Source organism: Hemicordylus capensis, chromosome 2 (assembly GCF_027244095.1).
Source record: "Hemicordylus capensis ecotype Gifberg chromosome 2, rHemCap1.1.pri, whole genome shotgun sequence".
NCBI lineage: Eukaryota > Metazoa > Chordata > Lepidosauria > Squamata > Cordylidae > Hemicordylus > Hemicordylus capensis.
In genome coordinates, this window is record NC_069658.1 from 366,215,669 (window position 1) to 366,231,203 (window position 15,535).

General features: G+C 41.9%; 1 protein-coding gene and 1 pseudogene across 11 annotated transcripts in view; both read left to right on the forward strand.

Moving 5' to 3' along the window:
• Positions 1-15,535, forward strand: part of HTR4 (5-hydroxytryptamine receptor 4) — a 367,266-nt gene that overhangs the window by 290,688 nt on the left and 61,043 nt on the right. The window contains exon 6 of one of the 11 annotated variants that reach the window (XM_053299682.1): positions 6,900-7,116. The exons of the other annotated variants lie outside the window; for them this stretch is intronic. Coding sequence (XP_053155657.1) covers positions 6,900-6,945 — 46 coding nt within the window. The 3' untranslated portion in view covers positions 6,946-7,116. Of the gene's footprint in view, positions 1-6,899; positions 7,117-15,535 lie in introns of those variants that run through there. 11 annotated transcript variants of the gene reach the window in all.
• LOC128348369 (uncharacterized) lies at positions 668-739 on the forward strand (annotated as a pseudogene).

A 15,535-nucleotide genomic window follows, 5' to 3' on the forward strand; every position in this document is an offset into this window, starting at 1 on the left:
CCACCACCCCTTAATCTGTTGCTAAACTCTTCTTGTTCTTCTCCATATTATAGTTTTTGTTACAGTAGAAGGTTTTTTTTTTCCAACTTCAGTAAAACTATAGTATTTATTCTCACCTTGAAATGATCCTTTCAAAACTGTAGCACATTAGTATGTGGATAAATTACGGAAAGCTTAATTATTTTGGACTGCTGTAATAATCACACTCAATCTACTTTCCAATCTAACTACAAGTTTTTAAGTGTCACATTTGACACTTTTAGAGCATTTTCCCTGGAGAATATGCATGAAATACAATATACTGGTAATTAAGGGTGTGCACAAACTCAGGTTTGAGCACAGGTTCAGCGCCACGGGGAGGGGAGAGGGAGCTTTAGGAAAGAGGAAAGCATGTCTTTACCTGCTCTCTGATGCCCCATGCAGCTTCCTGCAGGGATGGCACTCATCCCAAGTACCTGTGTGGGGCACCAGCACACACATGGCATCCACACATGCATGGGCACCATGTGCATGGTGGTGCTGTGCACAAGTGGCACCCCAGCAGGAAGCTTCATGGGGCAGTGGCGAGCAGGTAAGGACCTGCTTTCCTCTTAAAGCTCCTGCTCCCCACTCCCCTCTCCACAGTGCTGAACCGGGTAATCTATGTGAATCTTTACCCTTACTGGTAATCTATGCACAGTGGCAGTATCGTAGCCAATGAGGTTAATCCAAGGCGCGATTATTGCTAATTGAACTATGTGAATCTTCCAGGACTACTTGGTGAGCAGCAACAAGCAAGAACCTACCCATGTTCCTGCTTGCTCCATGTCAACTGGCCTAAAAAGTCATGCAGATTTTTTTAAAGTCCCAAATTAACATATTTTTCATGTATACATCCAGTTCCCTCCCTGGTTGGTGGCCAGTTGTGTATTAGTACATAGACTAGCAGTTGGCTAGTTTATTTGCTAGCATTAATCACATCAAGCATTCAAATGATTAATCCATGTTTACATTAGTTTGTTTTGCATTTGGGTGGTCTGCTGCGGAAATGTGCATAATATTCAGTCTCTTATGAGCATTCCAACCTGCAGCCACTGGTCATTAACTTTCAGTGATAGTTCTAGTTACCTGTGTTCAGAAAAGGGCCACTGTTACCTGCTGTTAAGAGGACTGTAAAACAAATAAAAGGGAACATATCTGGTAGCTATGTTTGTGTTGGGGTTTGTAATTATTTAGCAAAGTGCCAAAAGGAAGCTACCCACTCCAGTTACAGAGTAGAGTGCAGAGTTTAGTTGTTGCAATTATTTGAAGAACATGCATGGAGATTGTTGTACAATCTAAACTAAATAGATTTATTGTTGAAGTACATTTTAGATAGAAGAGACCTACCCTATCAGCTACATGTGTAAACTGCCCTGAGCCGTTTTTGGAAGGGCGGTATAGAAATTGAATTATTATTATTTATTTACACAGTCAGACAGGTGTTATTGACTGGTTTGTTTTATCCAGACATCGAGTCCTTCCCAAGGACCTGGGATGGCTGAATTTTATTGTCAGTGTTGTTGCTGTTGTTATTATTGAATATGAATTATTATTATTATTATTATTATTATTATTATTATTATTATTATTATTCCACCTACACTCTAAGAGGAAAGGAAGGGACCTGACTCTCCACAGGAAGTACCTGAGTAGTCAAAGCAGGGGTCATAGAGTAGAGGAAAGCAGGGGCAGGTAAAGGAGACCCTCACTAGCTACCTCTACCCCCAATGCCCCTAGTGGTCATTAGGATAGTTGGTGCAAAAGGTCCAACTGGAACGACACGGGAACTGTGCGGTCCTATTTGCAAGCAAAGATATGCAGGGGTGGGGTTTAGCATCTGACATCATATGCAGGGGACTGGACCTGGGCTGCTGCTGGCCTTCCTCCACCCCTGGCCTTCCCATATGGAGGGGCAGGACTTGGAGCTGACTATTGCAGCACTGGAGCCCTCACCAACTGTGACTGCATGCTGGCTGGGTTAGCAGAGCCCAGCCAAGGTGCTGCTTGTGTGTTGCTGATGGGGTAGCAGCTAGTCTGGGCTCCTGTATGCCTCAAAATGCTCGTGTGAACAGCCCTAATATATTTGTGTAGGTTCTTAATTTATTTAGCTCTGTCCCTCTTTGAAAAGAGAATGTAAATGCCCACCAGTGACTGTAGGCAACATAGGCTTCTTTCATGGTCCTCATGTTCCCCTTGCCCCTTTTCTTGCACCAAGGAAACAATTCGAATTTCACTATCTCATGTGAGATATTCAAATACCAAGCAGTGTTTCTCAGTGTATGAAGCTTCTAAGTTGTTTCCACTTCTGTCTCCATCTTGTTGTGTCCCTATTCCTAATTGCACAGAGAGAGGTTCTTCTAATTGGCTATTGAATTATCAATTCAAAACAAAACAAAATAAATTTATCGCCAGGTAAGCATTAGAAATGCTATCTTTCCATCCAAAACTGACTTCTATCAGAATCAGCAAGTCTGATTCGTGTAGCTGAATTTGAACTCCAGGCCTTTAGTTAACATCAGTTAATTATCTGTAATGAGTTGTTATTAGTAATAAGTTTCCCTAACAAAATCCTGAACATCAGTATGTACAACTAGATTGGCAGATTCTGATAGAAGTCAGTTTTGGATGGAAAGATTGCATTTCTAAACTGGGTTGTCAGGTCACCAGCCAGAGACCTGCCCTTTACCATACAAACCCCTCTATATGTGGAGAGACAAGGCAGTCGCAGCTTCTCCCACCCATTCCCTTCTGGTTCTGTCTCCTGTCCCCCCCCTCCCCACCTACCTGCTGTAATCAACAAGTGTGGGGCAAGTGCATAGGTAGGAAGATATGATCATGAGGGAATGGGTATAAATAGGCATGGCACCCAGCAGGCTGAGGAGAGGGCAGAGGACTGAAGAAGGAGGAGATAGGTGAAGCCATGGATGTCTTATCTCCTGATGCACATGCTAATTAAAAGTTCAGGGAACATATCTGGAATGCAGCCTAGTCAACCTGTTCTATATAGAGTAGGGCGGGGCATTGTGCCTTCCTGCTATGATTGCCCAAAGAGCCCAGTGTTTATTTTTGAGTGTTCCTTTTGTCCATTTCCTGTTATTGCCTCTCTGAGTTGAGCATGTGTTTTAGGTAACTTAAATATTGTTTCAGCAAATTTAATCTCTCTGCTATTTCGTATGCATGACTGTTTCCTATTTCAGTATGCTTTACCCAGCCAGCTTGCATAATGAATTAACTTTGCATTCTGAGTCTGGGAGCATTGGCATGTAATAGGAATGTAATTTCCTTATGGGTTGCTGAAGCCCATTGGCAGCAATTTCCCAGGTGTTCCATTAAGGCCTCCCTCACAGCTAAAACACTGGCAGCTATGCCTGCTCCCAGTGGCTTGCCTACATCTACATTTGGCAGCTGCTGGCCTCCTCCCCTTTGCTGTCAGGCTCACAGAATGCTGCAGGCAAGGCTGTGGTTCTTCTGTAGTGCCCTTCCCACCCCCAAGTCATCCAGTCAATAAAGTACAGCATCAGCTAGGAGAGCCTGAGACAGATCAGAGAACTTAACTGGCTGCAGTAACATTGCCTCCTTATCATGCATTACATTTGCATTATTTTGAGTCTGGCAATAATTGTAATGGCTCTTCTTCAATGTCAGTTGTGTTGAATGGAAATTTTAATTAGCATGAGAGCTTTGCTGATAAAGCAAGGCATTATCTGTTGTCTCACGGCACCTAATCTGATTGTGTATGAATGGTTCCTTGCCACCAGCAGCACAGCCACTGAATGACATAAAATCCATCCTTGCTTCCTCCAGATTGGCATTTGAGTGGCAGAGATTCCTGTTGCTTTATTCTCAGAGCTCACATTGGATATCTCAGAGGTTTATCTGTACATGTTAGGTTAGTAATTAACATTACTGTTATCTTTGGAAAGGAGCATCTGGAGAATGGGGATCAAGTGCAGGTTGATGGATCTGATAAAGTGGACTGTAAAGAACATATGCTGAAAAATATTAAAGGTGCTACAAGACAATGTTTTTGCTGCAAGAGACTAACATGGCCACCCCTCCAAGAGCAGGTAGAACATTGTCAGCTGAGGGGCTTCATATCACATTCCAGAGAAGCTGGGAGGGAACTTTGATCTCAGATGTTCAAGCCTTGTTCTCTCCTCTGCTTTGTCCAATTTTGCTGGCTTCCAACATCAAAGAAGCCACCTCTCTGTGTAACCTGCAAGATCAATATTTGTTCATGCTGAAATGTAAAAGACTGTCCAGCCTTCCCATCTGTTCCTGCTGTTCTCCTTGTGATGAGCAGACACAACATCCAGTCTCATTTCACCTTCAAGCTGCTTAATTCCAAAGATGAAGGTGCTCTTCATTCAACAGTTTACGTAAGATGCCATAGCCTAGATGCCCTGATCAGTACTAGATATTACAAATGCTGCATCAGAAATAATGAACTCTGATCCTTACATGCGAGAGTGTGTTGGATCCATCTATTTTCCTAACGTGTCAGCTCTCTTAGGCTGAAGTCACCACCAAATGAGGAAAAAGTCCCAAGCAGGCAATTAGATTGATTAATTGCCATGTACGTATGGTCTCTTCAGTAATACCAGGTGCCTAGTGCTTCAGCTGATAATGTTGCATGTCAGACTGAGACTGGCATCCTACCCAGCTGGGGCTGCTGGTCAGAGAAAGAGGCTACAGGCAATCCAGCTGGCACATTTACACAGCAGCTCATAATCTTCCTGGTCTGGGGAGTCAGGTGACACCAGAGGCTCATTCATGTGTCACTGGTTGACCCAAAGCTTTCAAATCTATTGCCTTTTCTCTGTCTGGGTAACTTGTCACTGAGGGAGGGAAAGCTGATTGTCACTTGATTTGGGAAAGCTGAGTTCTGAAGTGAAGTAAAGTGTGCTGTCGAGTCTGTGTCGACTCCTTGCGACCACAGAGCCCTGTGGTTGTCTTTGGTAGAATACAGAAGGGGTTTACCATTGCCATCTCCCACGCAGTATGAGATGATGATACTGTGGGCTACTGTGGGCGGGAGGTGGGCTATAGGCCACCTCCAGCCTCAAAGGCAGGATGCCTCAAAGGCAGGATCCCCTGCAACTGAGTACCAGTTGCAGGGGAGTAACAGCAGGAGAGATGGCATGCCCTCAACTCTTGCCTGTGGCTTCCAGCGGCATCTGGTGGGCCACTGTGTGAAACAGGATGCTGGACTAGATGGGCCTTGGGCCTGATCCAGCAGGCCTCTTCTTATGTTCTTATGATGCCTTTTAGCATCTTCCTATATCGTTGCTGCCCGATATAGTACCAGTGGGGATTCGAACCGTCAACCTTCTGCTTGTTAGTCAAGCATTTCCCCATTATGCCACTTAAGGTGGTGAGTTCTGAAGTACAGCATGCCAAAGGGATTGCTCTATTAATCAGGCAAAACCAGGAGGCCAGTCTCTTGGCTGGCCAATCCAGAAGCTACATATTGCCTCAGAAGTGCAAGCACACATCGTCTATGATAACTGACCCTTTTGGTTCAAGCTCTGAAATCTCCAATGCAGAATAGAATCTGAGGGCCAAAGACGGCTTTATTTGGCTTAGTGCAGAGGAGAAGGAAGCAACACTCATTCAAACTTCTGTTTCCTAGTTGGTTTTTCTAATGTCAATAATGAATGGTAAATGGAAAGCAGTCGGACCTTCTGGCAGTAGATAAATCTGTGCTGGAAGATAATTTGTCTGGTGCTGTAATATGAAATGGAGTGTAAGTTATTCCACAGCTGCAGAATAATTGGAGTGATGTTAAGTGTTTCCTTTTCAAGATCCAGAGGATCATAAAGGAGGCACTTTGCAATTGCAGATCTGAGGCTGGCCTGTAGAGCAGAGTGTGCAGCTGCTGTCAGAAGTGGAGCAAGGCAAGAGTGAGTGCTCGGTGTTATTTGGGGGAATGTCTCAGTTCTTTCCATTTTAATGTGGTTGTTGTCCTGTTAACAAATCAGGAGTTGATGGGACAGCTGATGTCTGAGGAACAAGCTCAAGAATTGCTCTTCCCCTGCTCCCTTCTTCATTGGGCCTTCATCTGAAAGAGGCCTTTACATTTCAGAAAGAAACCCTACCCTCTAATTCATGGTGCAGCACTTCATGGGTTGACCCAGTAGTGGAAGATATAACTAGGTGCTGAAGGCAATTCTGGATCCTTGGAGTTACAGGGAGTTACAGTATGTTCCAATTCCGACATGCTCGTGTGTAGCATCAAGAAGCCAATAAATATTGTGGTACCTTTGTGAGAGACTGAATGGGAATTTCTTCCACTTGTAGTTTAGGATTTCACTTCCAAATCAGATATTTGGAAGGAGTTTCGTGAAGAATGTGACATGGTACAAACACTTTCCACTTGTGCTGGTTCTGCTATTGTCCTTATTTACTAAGCAGATGGGCAGGGAACATTATGAGCTGATGGAATGGGGAGTGTGGAGTCGGATATAGGCAAGCTTCCAAACGGATTCCTTATGACATGGAATTTTATAGGAATTACCTTCTGCAGGTAGTTCCTATAAAATTCCATGTCGGAAGGAATCTGTTTGGGGGCTTCCCTATATCCAATTTATAGGAACTACCTTCTGCAGGAGCCACCTAATGGCACAGTGGGGAAATGACTTGACTAACAAGCCAGAGGTTGCTGGTTCAAATCCCTGCTGGTATGTTTCCCAGACTTTGGGAAACACCTATATCAGGCAGCAGCGATATAGGAAGATGTTGAAAGGCATCATCTCATACTGCACAGGAGATGGCAATGGTAAACCCCTCCTGTATTCTACCAAAGACAACCACAGGGCTCTGTGGTTGCCAGGTGTCGACACCGACTTGACAGTATACTTTACCTTTACCTTCTGCAGGAGATGGATAGACACTGAAAATCTCATCGGATTTGTGCAACAATAATCTCTGAAATGTCACAGCACATTTTAAAGCTTCTGTACTGCACTGCAGTGAGACAGCTGGAACCTGTTATGTGACTGTTGGTTTGTTGTACAGTAGAAGATCTACTTGTGGAAATTCATGCACCCACAGACATGAAAACAACTTTGTTCAGGTTTGCAAGCTGATCTATATGGTCGGAGGATGGGATTAAAAACCTGTTAAGTAAATAAATTGCAGGCAAATAAATTGCAGGTATTGTTCTGGTACAAATATGAATATGAAAAATATGTATATACTGTTTATAGGTAATTATTTATTTATCATATTTTTATACTGCCTGATATGTAAATCTCTAGGCAGTGTTCAATCCCCAACAATAAAATCACAGGTTAAAATACATAAAACACGATAAAAACAAAATAAAACAAATTATTAAAATTATTAAAATTCTAATTAAAGGCTTGTGAGAACAGGAAAGTCTTGAGGGTCTTCCTGAAAACAAACAGAGAAGGAGATGCTCTTAGTTCAGCAGGAAGCAGATTCCAAAGCCCTGGGGCAGCCACAGAGAAGGCCTGGTCCTGAGTCACCCCCAGATGAACTGGTGGCTACCGCAACTGGACTTCTCCAGAATCTATAAACAAATATAGATGGTTTATAGGTAAACAATCTATGGAAGTGATATTTTATGCCAGTCCCCTTTGTGCCCTGCCTAGGGGCTAACAGAGTTATGCATATATATTCAACAATGCCCCAGTGCCATTAAGGGCAGAAAAAAGTGGGGAGAGGGCAATTATGATCAGATAAGTGAAAAGGAGAGAGACAGCTTAATGCTTTCCCTGCTTGCTATTCCACTTCTCTAAATCACTGTCCAGATTTTGAACCCCATAGGGAAAATCATCTTGGGGGCTGAAAGTCAGAGCAAAGAAAGAATGGGGACAGGTATAAGCATTTACTCCACTGCTGCTCTACTCAAAATCATTCTGTCCTGGAACTGTTTTTCTTTTTTAAATGGCCATTTGGGCAACATTAGGTAGCTGAATAGCAAGCTCGATGGATCATTTACAAAGCTATTTGAGCCTGTGTCAGCTGACTTAAAAGGAATGGCTGCTACAGACCTGGTCAGTCACATTAATGAGTCCTTAGAAAGATAGGGCTGAGAGAGATTCCTGCCTGCAACCTTGGAGAAGCCGCTGCCAGTCTGTGAAGACAATACTGAGCTAGATAGACCAATGGTCTGACTCAGTATATGGCAGCTTCCTATGTTCCTATGCTAGCAAAAAAGTTGAGACTGGCAGCCAAAGGTGCTTATATGATTTTGAGGTCAAGATCTGTTCTCAGGATGACTGGACCATTTACTGAAAGTAAACTTTTGCAGGGGGCGGGATTGTAATTCATAACTTGTTTAACTGGGGGAACCCCTTTGGGGAAAATTCACTCTTCCTCTCCCACAAAACATAACTCTTGTGCTTCTTTCAAACTTTGTTGCTAAATCTCTGTTGGCATATGCCTGTGTTGACAAGACTGTAACCTTTTCTGCTTCTGAGCCTTTTTGAATACAGAGATGCTTTTGACAATATACATGTCCAAAAAAAGCTGGCAATAGTTTTCAGCAGCTGCTTTCACAAAGAGACAGTTTCCTAATTTTACATAAATGGCTCATCCATTTTCATTCGTCACTGTCAGGGGCTCTTGCAAAAGTGCTTTCAAATACTGTGCTACCAACTCTCCCCCCCCCCTTGCAAGATGTGTTTTCAATTTCAGAAAAGAAATTTTGACAGATTCTTGATAAAGTGCTGTTTTGTTTTGTTTTGATTTGCACCATCCCACCAAAAAGAAAAAAGGTTATAGTAAATGCACAGCCTCAAGAAACCAATTTGTCAATTTATAATTTCCATTAAGTTGATGCATTTGCAATGAGTACGTTATTTTCTGTTGCTTCATACTGAATCCAGTACAAATGGAGGGCATTTTGTGCCAAGTGGATACAGTACTTGGGGTGATGGCAGACATAGTATTTTAGGAGTGACAAGTTCTTCACCCACCTTGTAAACTCAGCTTCGCAGATTGTATTAAGGAAGCATCTTCCAGAAAGTAGAACTCTGGGTGAATCGCAAGTCTTGCCGCTCAAGCCATGCATCAGTGGACAGTCCACTTGAAGTCAAGTGTAAAGTGTGCCGTCGATTCGATTTCGACTCCTATGGTTTTCTTTTTGTTAGAATACAGGAGGGCTTTACCATTGCCTCCTCCTGCGCAGTATGAGATGATGCCTTTCAGCATCTTCCTATATTGCTGCTGCCCAATATAGTACCAGGGGGGATTCAAACTGGCAACCTTCTGCTTCTTAGTCAAGCACTTCCCCGCTGCACCACTTAAGGTGGCTGCTGAAGTCAAGTGTACCCTACTTTATTTATAAATCCATATTTCGCCTTCCAAATCCAACTCCTGAAACCCGTTGGAAAATGTTGGAAATTACTCTGGGGAAACTGGGAGCAGGGGATATGAGCATGGTGATTTCACAGATGTCAACCATTTGGCACTCTCCACTACTGGCTTTTCCCTGACTCAAAGTGACCATGTTGCAAAGTTTCAGAACTGCACTCAGACTAGCAAAACTAGTCTGAGGAATGTAGCTGCAGAAAAGCCTTCAGCCTGCTCCACTGCACAAAAAATGGTACATTGGGGAGGTGATAATCCTAGGAGTTCTCCTATTTCAGGTGCATGTACCTTCTGCATGCTACTTGTTGGAGTTTTGTTTAGCAATATATTAAGTTTCTGGAAAAGAAGTCGTTTGCTACTGACCACCTGAAGGTTCTGTGTCAGTTCTGTAATAATGATATGCAAAACAGCCGTTTTTGGAAGGGTGGTATATAAATCAAATAAATAAATATTTTTTTCACAGAATCTCTTAGACATACCCGGTGCCATGTGTGTTAGTTCTCAAGAGAGTTCGCAAGTGAGGGTCATGGGAGAGGAGAGTGATGGCATTGGGAACATAAGGCCAATAGAGAGGCCAGTGAAAGGGCAGGTAGGGGGGAGAGAAAGTGGCAGTGGCAGGGGGGAAGAGAAAGTGGCGGTGGGGGCAAGAAAGCAGCAGGAGTGGGGAGAGAGAGAAAACAGCAGCCAGTCAGAAAAAGTGGCTGGCCAGGTGACCCGGCCAGAGAGAAAAAACATTGGGGGTGGGGAGAGAGAAGAGGAGGAAGGAGGGCTGAGAATGAGGGGCCGAGAGTGAGGGAGGTGGGCTGAGAACAACTAGAGGAAGAGATGCTCTGTGCCTGGACCAGCTAGTACCCCATTAAAGCAAACTAGTGGATTCGGTTACAGTGGCAGTGTGGTCCCACCTTGTGATTCTCAGCGCAAGTGAATCAATCACTTGAAGAAGAAACTATAATAGGCAATACAGCTGACATACTAAGGAAAATTTCTCAAAGTAATTCCACTGGAATTAAAAGGACAAGTTGGACAATGCTTAACTAGTCATTTTAATTTTAATGGGACTACTTTGAATAATTTTGCTTAGTATCAACCTATATATGTTCACTTAAGCTTTGATACTTTTGTTGTTTTTCCTTTTTAAACACATATCTAACAGTATTCAATGGAAAACAGTTACAGGAACTTTTAATGCAATTTACCAAAGAAAGGGAAATGACAACTGGAGAAGGAACAAGAGAGAAACTGGGCAAAAATCCTGGCATTATTTGTATGCTGTATCAGACCAAGAAACAGGTTTGACTTCTGTAGAAGGAATTATAAAAAGTATCATTTTCTCTTGCAAAGAACTTGTCACTGGCTACAGGTTAGCAATACAGCTATATTTTCAGATTTGATCTGGTTTTTAAACTAATTTTAAAATGAGCTTTTAAGCTGCTTTGTATTGTAGTTTGTATTTCCTTTTCACCTATTTTTGTCTGTTATGATTTTATGTGTTATGTGTTTTTATTGTACGTTTTAATCCTCTGTTGTGAATCATCCAGAGAACAATTTGTTATGGGGCAGCTGATAAATAAAGTTGTTGTTATTTTATTATATCTGTTGTGAGACTTCTCACATGATCTACCTTAGTTATCTTTTACTGATAACGAAATTCTTAGAAAGAACTGTGAGCAAACTGACCAAATTTCTGACTACATTTGCCATTTCTCCTGTGCCTATTTCCTTCCTTTTTTTATCCTCATATATTTAGTACTTCGTTGTTGCCTCTGACTTCAAAGAAGGGAAAGAGACACTCCATAAGTCTCCAGAACTGTGGAAGATAGAATGAGATTTATGAGGCATTTCTCTCTCTACCCTCTACTATTTATAAGGCAGTTTCATGTAACTGGGCAGCATATGAGGTACATTGTCAGGAGAATTCAAAGCTCTCTTAATCCGCAGCATTTCCATAAACCACAAAAAAATATGTTTCTCCACCCCCGACCCTTGCACCATCAGATATTCCTTAATCTGAACATATTATCAAGAATTTTACAGGACTCTGATCCATATTTCTCTACCTTATTCTTCCTTCTAACTGCCCCTGCCAATCTTTTGTCTGGAGCTTTGAAAGCATTTTTGCACTGGAGTCTGTGCAGATGATTGCGGATCATCTTTTTATAACTGAACAAAATTTTATAACATTTCCCAACAGCATTTACATTCAGTCTACAAGATGTTCAGTGTTACACAAATGTTCTATATGCAATCTATTCTTACACTAAACTTTGTATTCAAAGTAGTGCAGTTTGGGGGAAATTGAGAAATATTTAATCTTGGGTGATCTTTTTAATGTGTTTTCTATGCACTTTTTTTTGCCTTGAGTTAAAGCATGCATCTTTAGTCACATTGTAGTACTTGCTTGTTAGTAATGTATGATACATGGAAATGTCATAATATGCAGAAATTAGAATGTACTGATTTGACTCTTTTCTTACAATTATTTTGCGACTGTATATATTGTTTTGCACGTGTGCCACTGAAGCCTCTGACATTGATGGGCTGAGCTGGTGTGATGTCTAAGATAGTTCAGTTATTCGGGGAAGTTGATGCATATAGTGTTAACAATTTTTTAACCTCATGTTCTGCAGGGTTACATAACCATTTCTGATTGGCCCATTTTACTAAGGAAGCACCAATGGTCTTGCTCACTGCTTAAAGTTGTGCACGGGCAAGTTGGGAACACGGTTTATATTGTTTTCAGTGTAAGTGGTGCTCCTGAAGTGCTCATACAACTTTAAGTATTTACACACTTGTGCTCTTGTGCAAGACTGCCATTGCCTTTTTATATGGCTGTAGCAGCATGGGCCAATTGGAAACTCCCACATAATGCTGTTATGGCCAGTGTCTTGCACAAATGACCTCCACCCACAAACAAGTATTAGTTCAGTTGTTTTCTTGATAAATAAATGCTGCTGCCTCTTATGGTACTTCGTGAACCCCAAAATGGTCATTACCTGTGGCTGCAGGTATCCCCACAAAGCAGGTACAGTTACAGCCAGTAATGCACTATTGTTTTGTATGGAGAAAGGAGGATACATCATTGTGTATGAAAACAAGTAAATGAGGGATCACTTACCCTCTGTCCCAGACTGATACCCTCGGGGCCGGTATGGGGCCTCACATCAGTTATTTACCTACATCTTTATAGGCCCTGGAAGAGTGGGGGAAGAGGCAGCTAGAACCCTCACCAAAGACTGTCCAGTGCCCCCACTGGGATATTTAAGCAAAAGATAATTAAGCCTTTTTTGGATACTTGAATATATATCAGCGTTTCTTCTGAGATGTATGGAGGAGCCATACTGATAGAACGCCTTTTCTTAAAGCCTCGCTTTTCTTTTTAATTTCTTTTGAAAAATATGTTTACTTGGTGATCTTGAGCAAGGCTGACTGCCTGAAGGGGGAGCAATTTTCTTCAGTTTATATCTCTTTTCAGTGACTGAGCACAAAATTTAATTTCTACATACTTTCCCACTAGCCTTGCACAAGTTCGCTGGTGGTCTGGTGGGAGCCCCACATTGTAACCAGAACCACATTGTCCCAGGGGTGCCTGCTGGGGGGAGGCTGGACTTCAAGAAATGTCTCTTGGATAGGCTTGGCACATAACCTCAAAACAAGGCTTGTCTACTCCAATAAAAAGGAGTCTTAGTCTTGTGAGTTGTTTCAAAGCGACCCCTATACAGGAAGTCAGGAGAAGGTGGACTTTCTCAATCAAGGAGGAGGGCTTCCTCAAAGCTGAAGCAGGTGGAGGAAAGGAAACCCAGATAAATCTGTCCATAGACAAAACTCAGCAGAAGAATGCCACCTGCTGCCATTAGAGTTTTTATGGTAGGCCTTACTAAGGGGAAAGAGAAATGACAGTGTAGTTGGTCTGACAAGCAACTGGTCTCGCAAAAATTGGAGCAAAAATCTTTTTTTCTTTTTTTAAAGTTAATTTTAGAAAGGAAAGTGATTTTTAATGGGCCCAATTGAAAACTTTTTTTAAAAAGAAGAAAAGACACATGCCACACGTGTGCAGGTAGGAAGAAGGAAAGAAGAGGAGCAGTGTCCTGCTCCTTTAGAAAGGCCAGAAAGGTCATTGACCAGAAAGGGGCCAGAGAAAGAACAGGAAGCAAGCGGTATGAACAGTGCATGGGGGGAAATTGCAAGGAACCTAGAGAAAACATATTAAAGTAACACCAATCTGAATCCAGGTTACTCCGAATTACCTTCATTGCACTTGTTTGTGGATAATATATGCCCTCATAACTCACTCTATTTTACCCCACTTAATCCCACAGTAAAGTCCGCCATCTAGGAAAACTTAAGGCCACCCTCTCCTTTTTCTGTGGTTCTCTAACCACTTCCTTGAGTGGTGGGAAATTACAGGGCAGCTTTTTTACAAGGTCAGTTTCCTTTTAGATGAGACAAACTGGAGTTTTAACACTCTTGTACTCAGTGGTTTATTTACAGATTTACATATTTGGTAGCAAGCAAGCATTCACAAACACATAGTCCCAAAGCAACCTCAGTCTAGCATCTCAAAATCTTCAAAGCTGTTTCTGCCAGCCAGATACCTCTTAGCAACCTCCCCCTCGTGACTGTAAAACTCCTTACAGTTTCCTCTTTGGTCAAATTCAAATTGCCCTTTTTTGTAGCACTTCTTGTACACACATGCTTTATTTCCATGGAGCAAACTCCTTGCAAGGACTTCTTCAAATCTGAAGGTACCTGACAGAGTGTGGTACTTTCCACAATGGGTTTTAGATAAACATTAGCTTGATGAGCCCTTTATTAAGAGCCCTTAAGGAAACACCGATTATAGTGGCCTTCTGTCCATGGTCCTGGCGCCTGCACTTTCACATATGTGTAGATGGCCAATATAGACCCAACCTTGTTATCCGTGGTTTTTTAAAAGGGCAAAATTCACTTATCTGAAGTTCCTGGGTGTCTGGAAATGATTTTCAATGTCATTTCTGGCCACCATTTTGCAGCAGAGAGCCATTTTGTGGCTCTTATTAAAAAAATATCCCCACGTTTTTCACGAAAAATCAGAATTGGGGTTTGGGGGTGGAATTGCTGGACAGCTGGAGACCTGGAGAACATGGTGTAGTACTTTCTCATATTTCTGCCTCCTCCCTGCTTTTTTCACCCATTTTTAACCTTAAGTAACCTACCCCCCAATTCCCATTTACTCAGGGTTTTATTATCCATGGTTTTGTTATCTGTGGTTGTAGGCCAGAAAGGAACCCCGGCAGATAATGATGGCCACTTGTAGTGGTTTGCTGTCAATTACTAGATTACTCACAGACCCTGAAGAAGACCCTGGCTTTTCACTTGGCACAAAGAATAACATGGTTGCAAAACTCACTTTTCAATAGTAAATATCTTTGTCTATTTCTGACTGCCTTTGTTGTTTGTTTTCCAGCTATTACCATAATTACCTGAATCCAATATTAGGTGTGTTTTTTAAGTTCTTTGATATTAGAAATTGGGTAGTCATCTTAAATTCAGAGTTTTCTTGCTTTGGAGTAAATACAAATACAGCTGAATTTAACCTGTATTTTTTGAGGAGATGGCCTTAAATTCAGAAAGGTCTTCTATTTGCGTAACTGCCTACCATCTACCATTTGACTTTTTCTAAGTAAGTTGTCTTCAAATTGGGGTTGCATAGACAACTCTGTGGTTTGTAGGTCAGTTTCATATATTTTTTCCAGTGATAAAATGGTAAAATTAAAACACCAAACATAACATTTAAATAACATTGAAACCAAAAGCCATTAAAGACAGAAAACCCAGACATTATGAGAATTCATAAGAATTTCCTCCTGGCCTTTCCACCAAGTTCTTGGCAGGTCCTTATCATATCATAAGAGGAAAGTGATTTTTAAAAACATTTATTTATTTGGAACTCACATAACTTGACTGATAAGGGAAGGCAGCATGTGAATATGGGAGGCAAGCACAGACCTCCTTTTCCTTGCTATGACTTGTAAATAATCCCTGCACATGTGCCCTAGCAGAGGGAGGGAAGATTTATTATGCCCTATGGCAGTCCCTTCACATGTTAAAACTATGCCCATGCGTGGAAGGATCAAATCATTATTTCTTTTATAGTGATGGCTATAACATTTATTATCTATCAGTTCACTAAGATTCA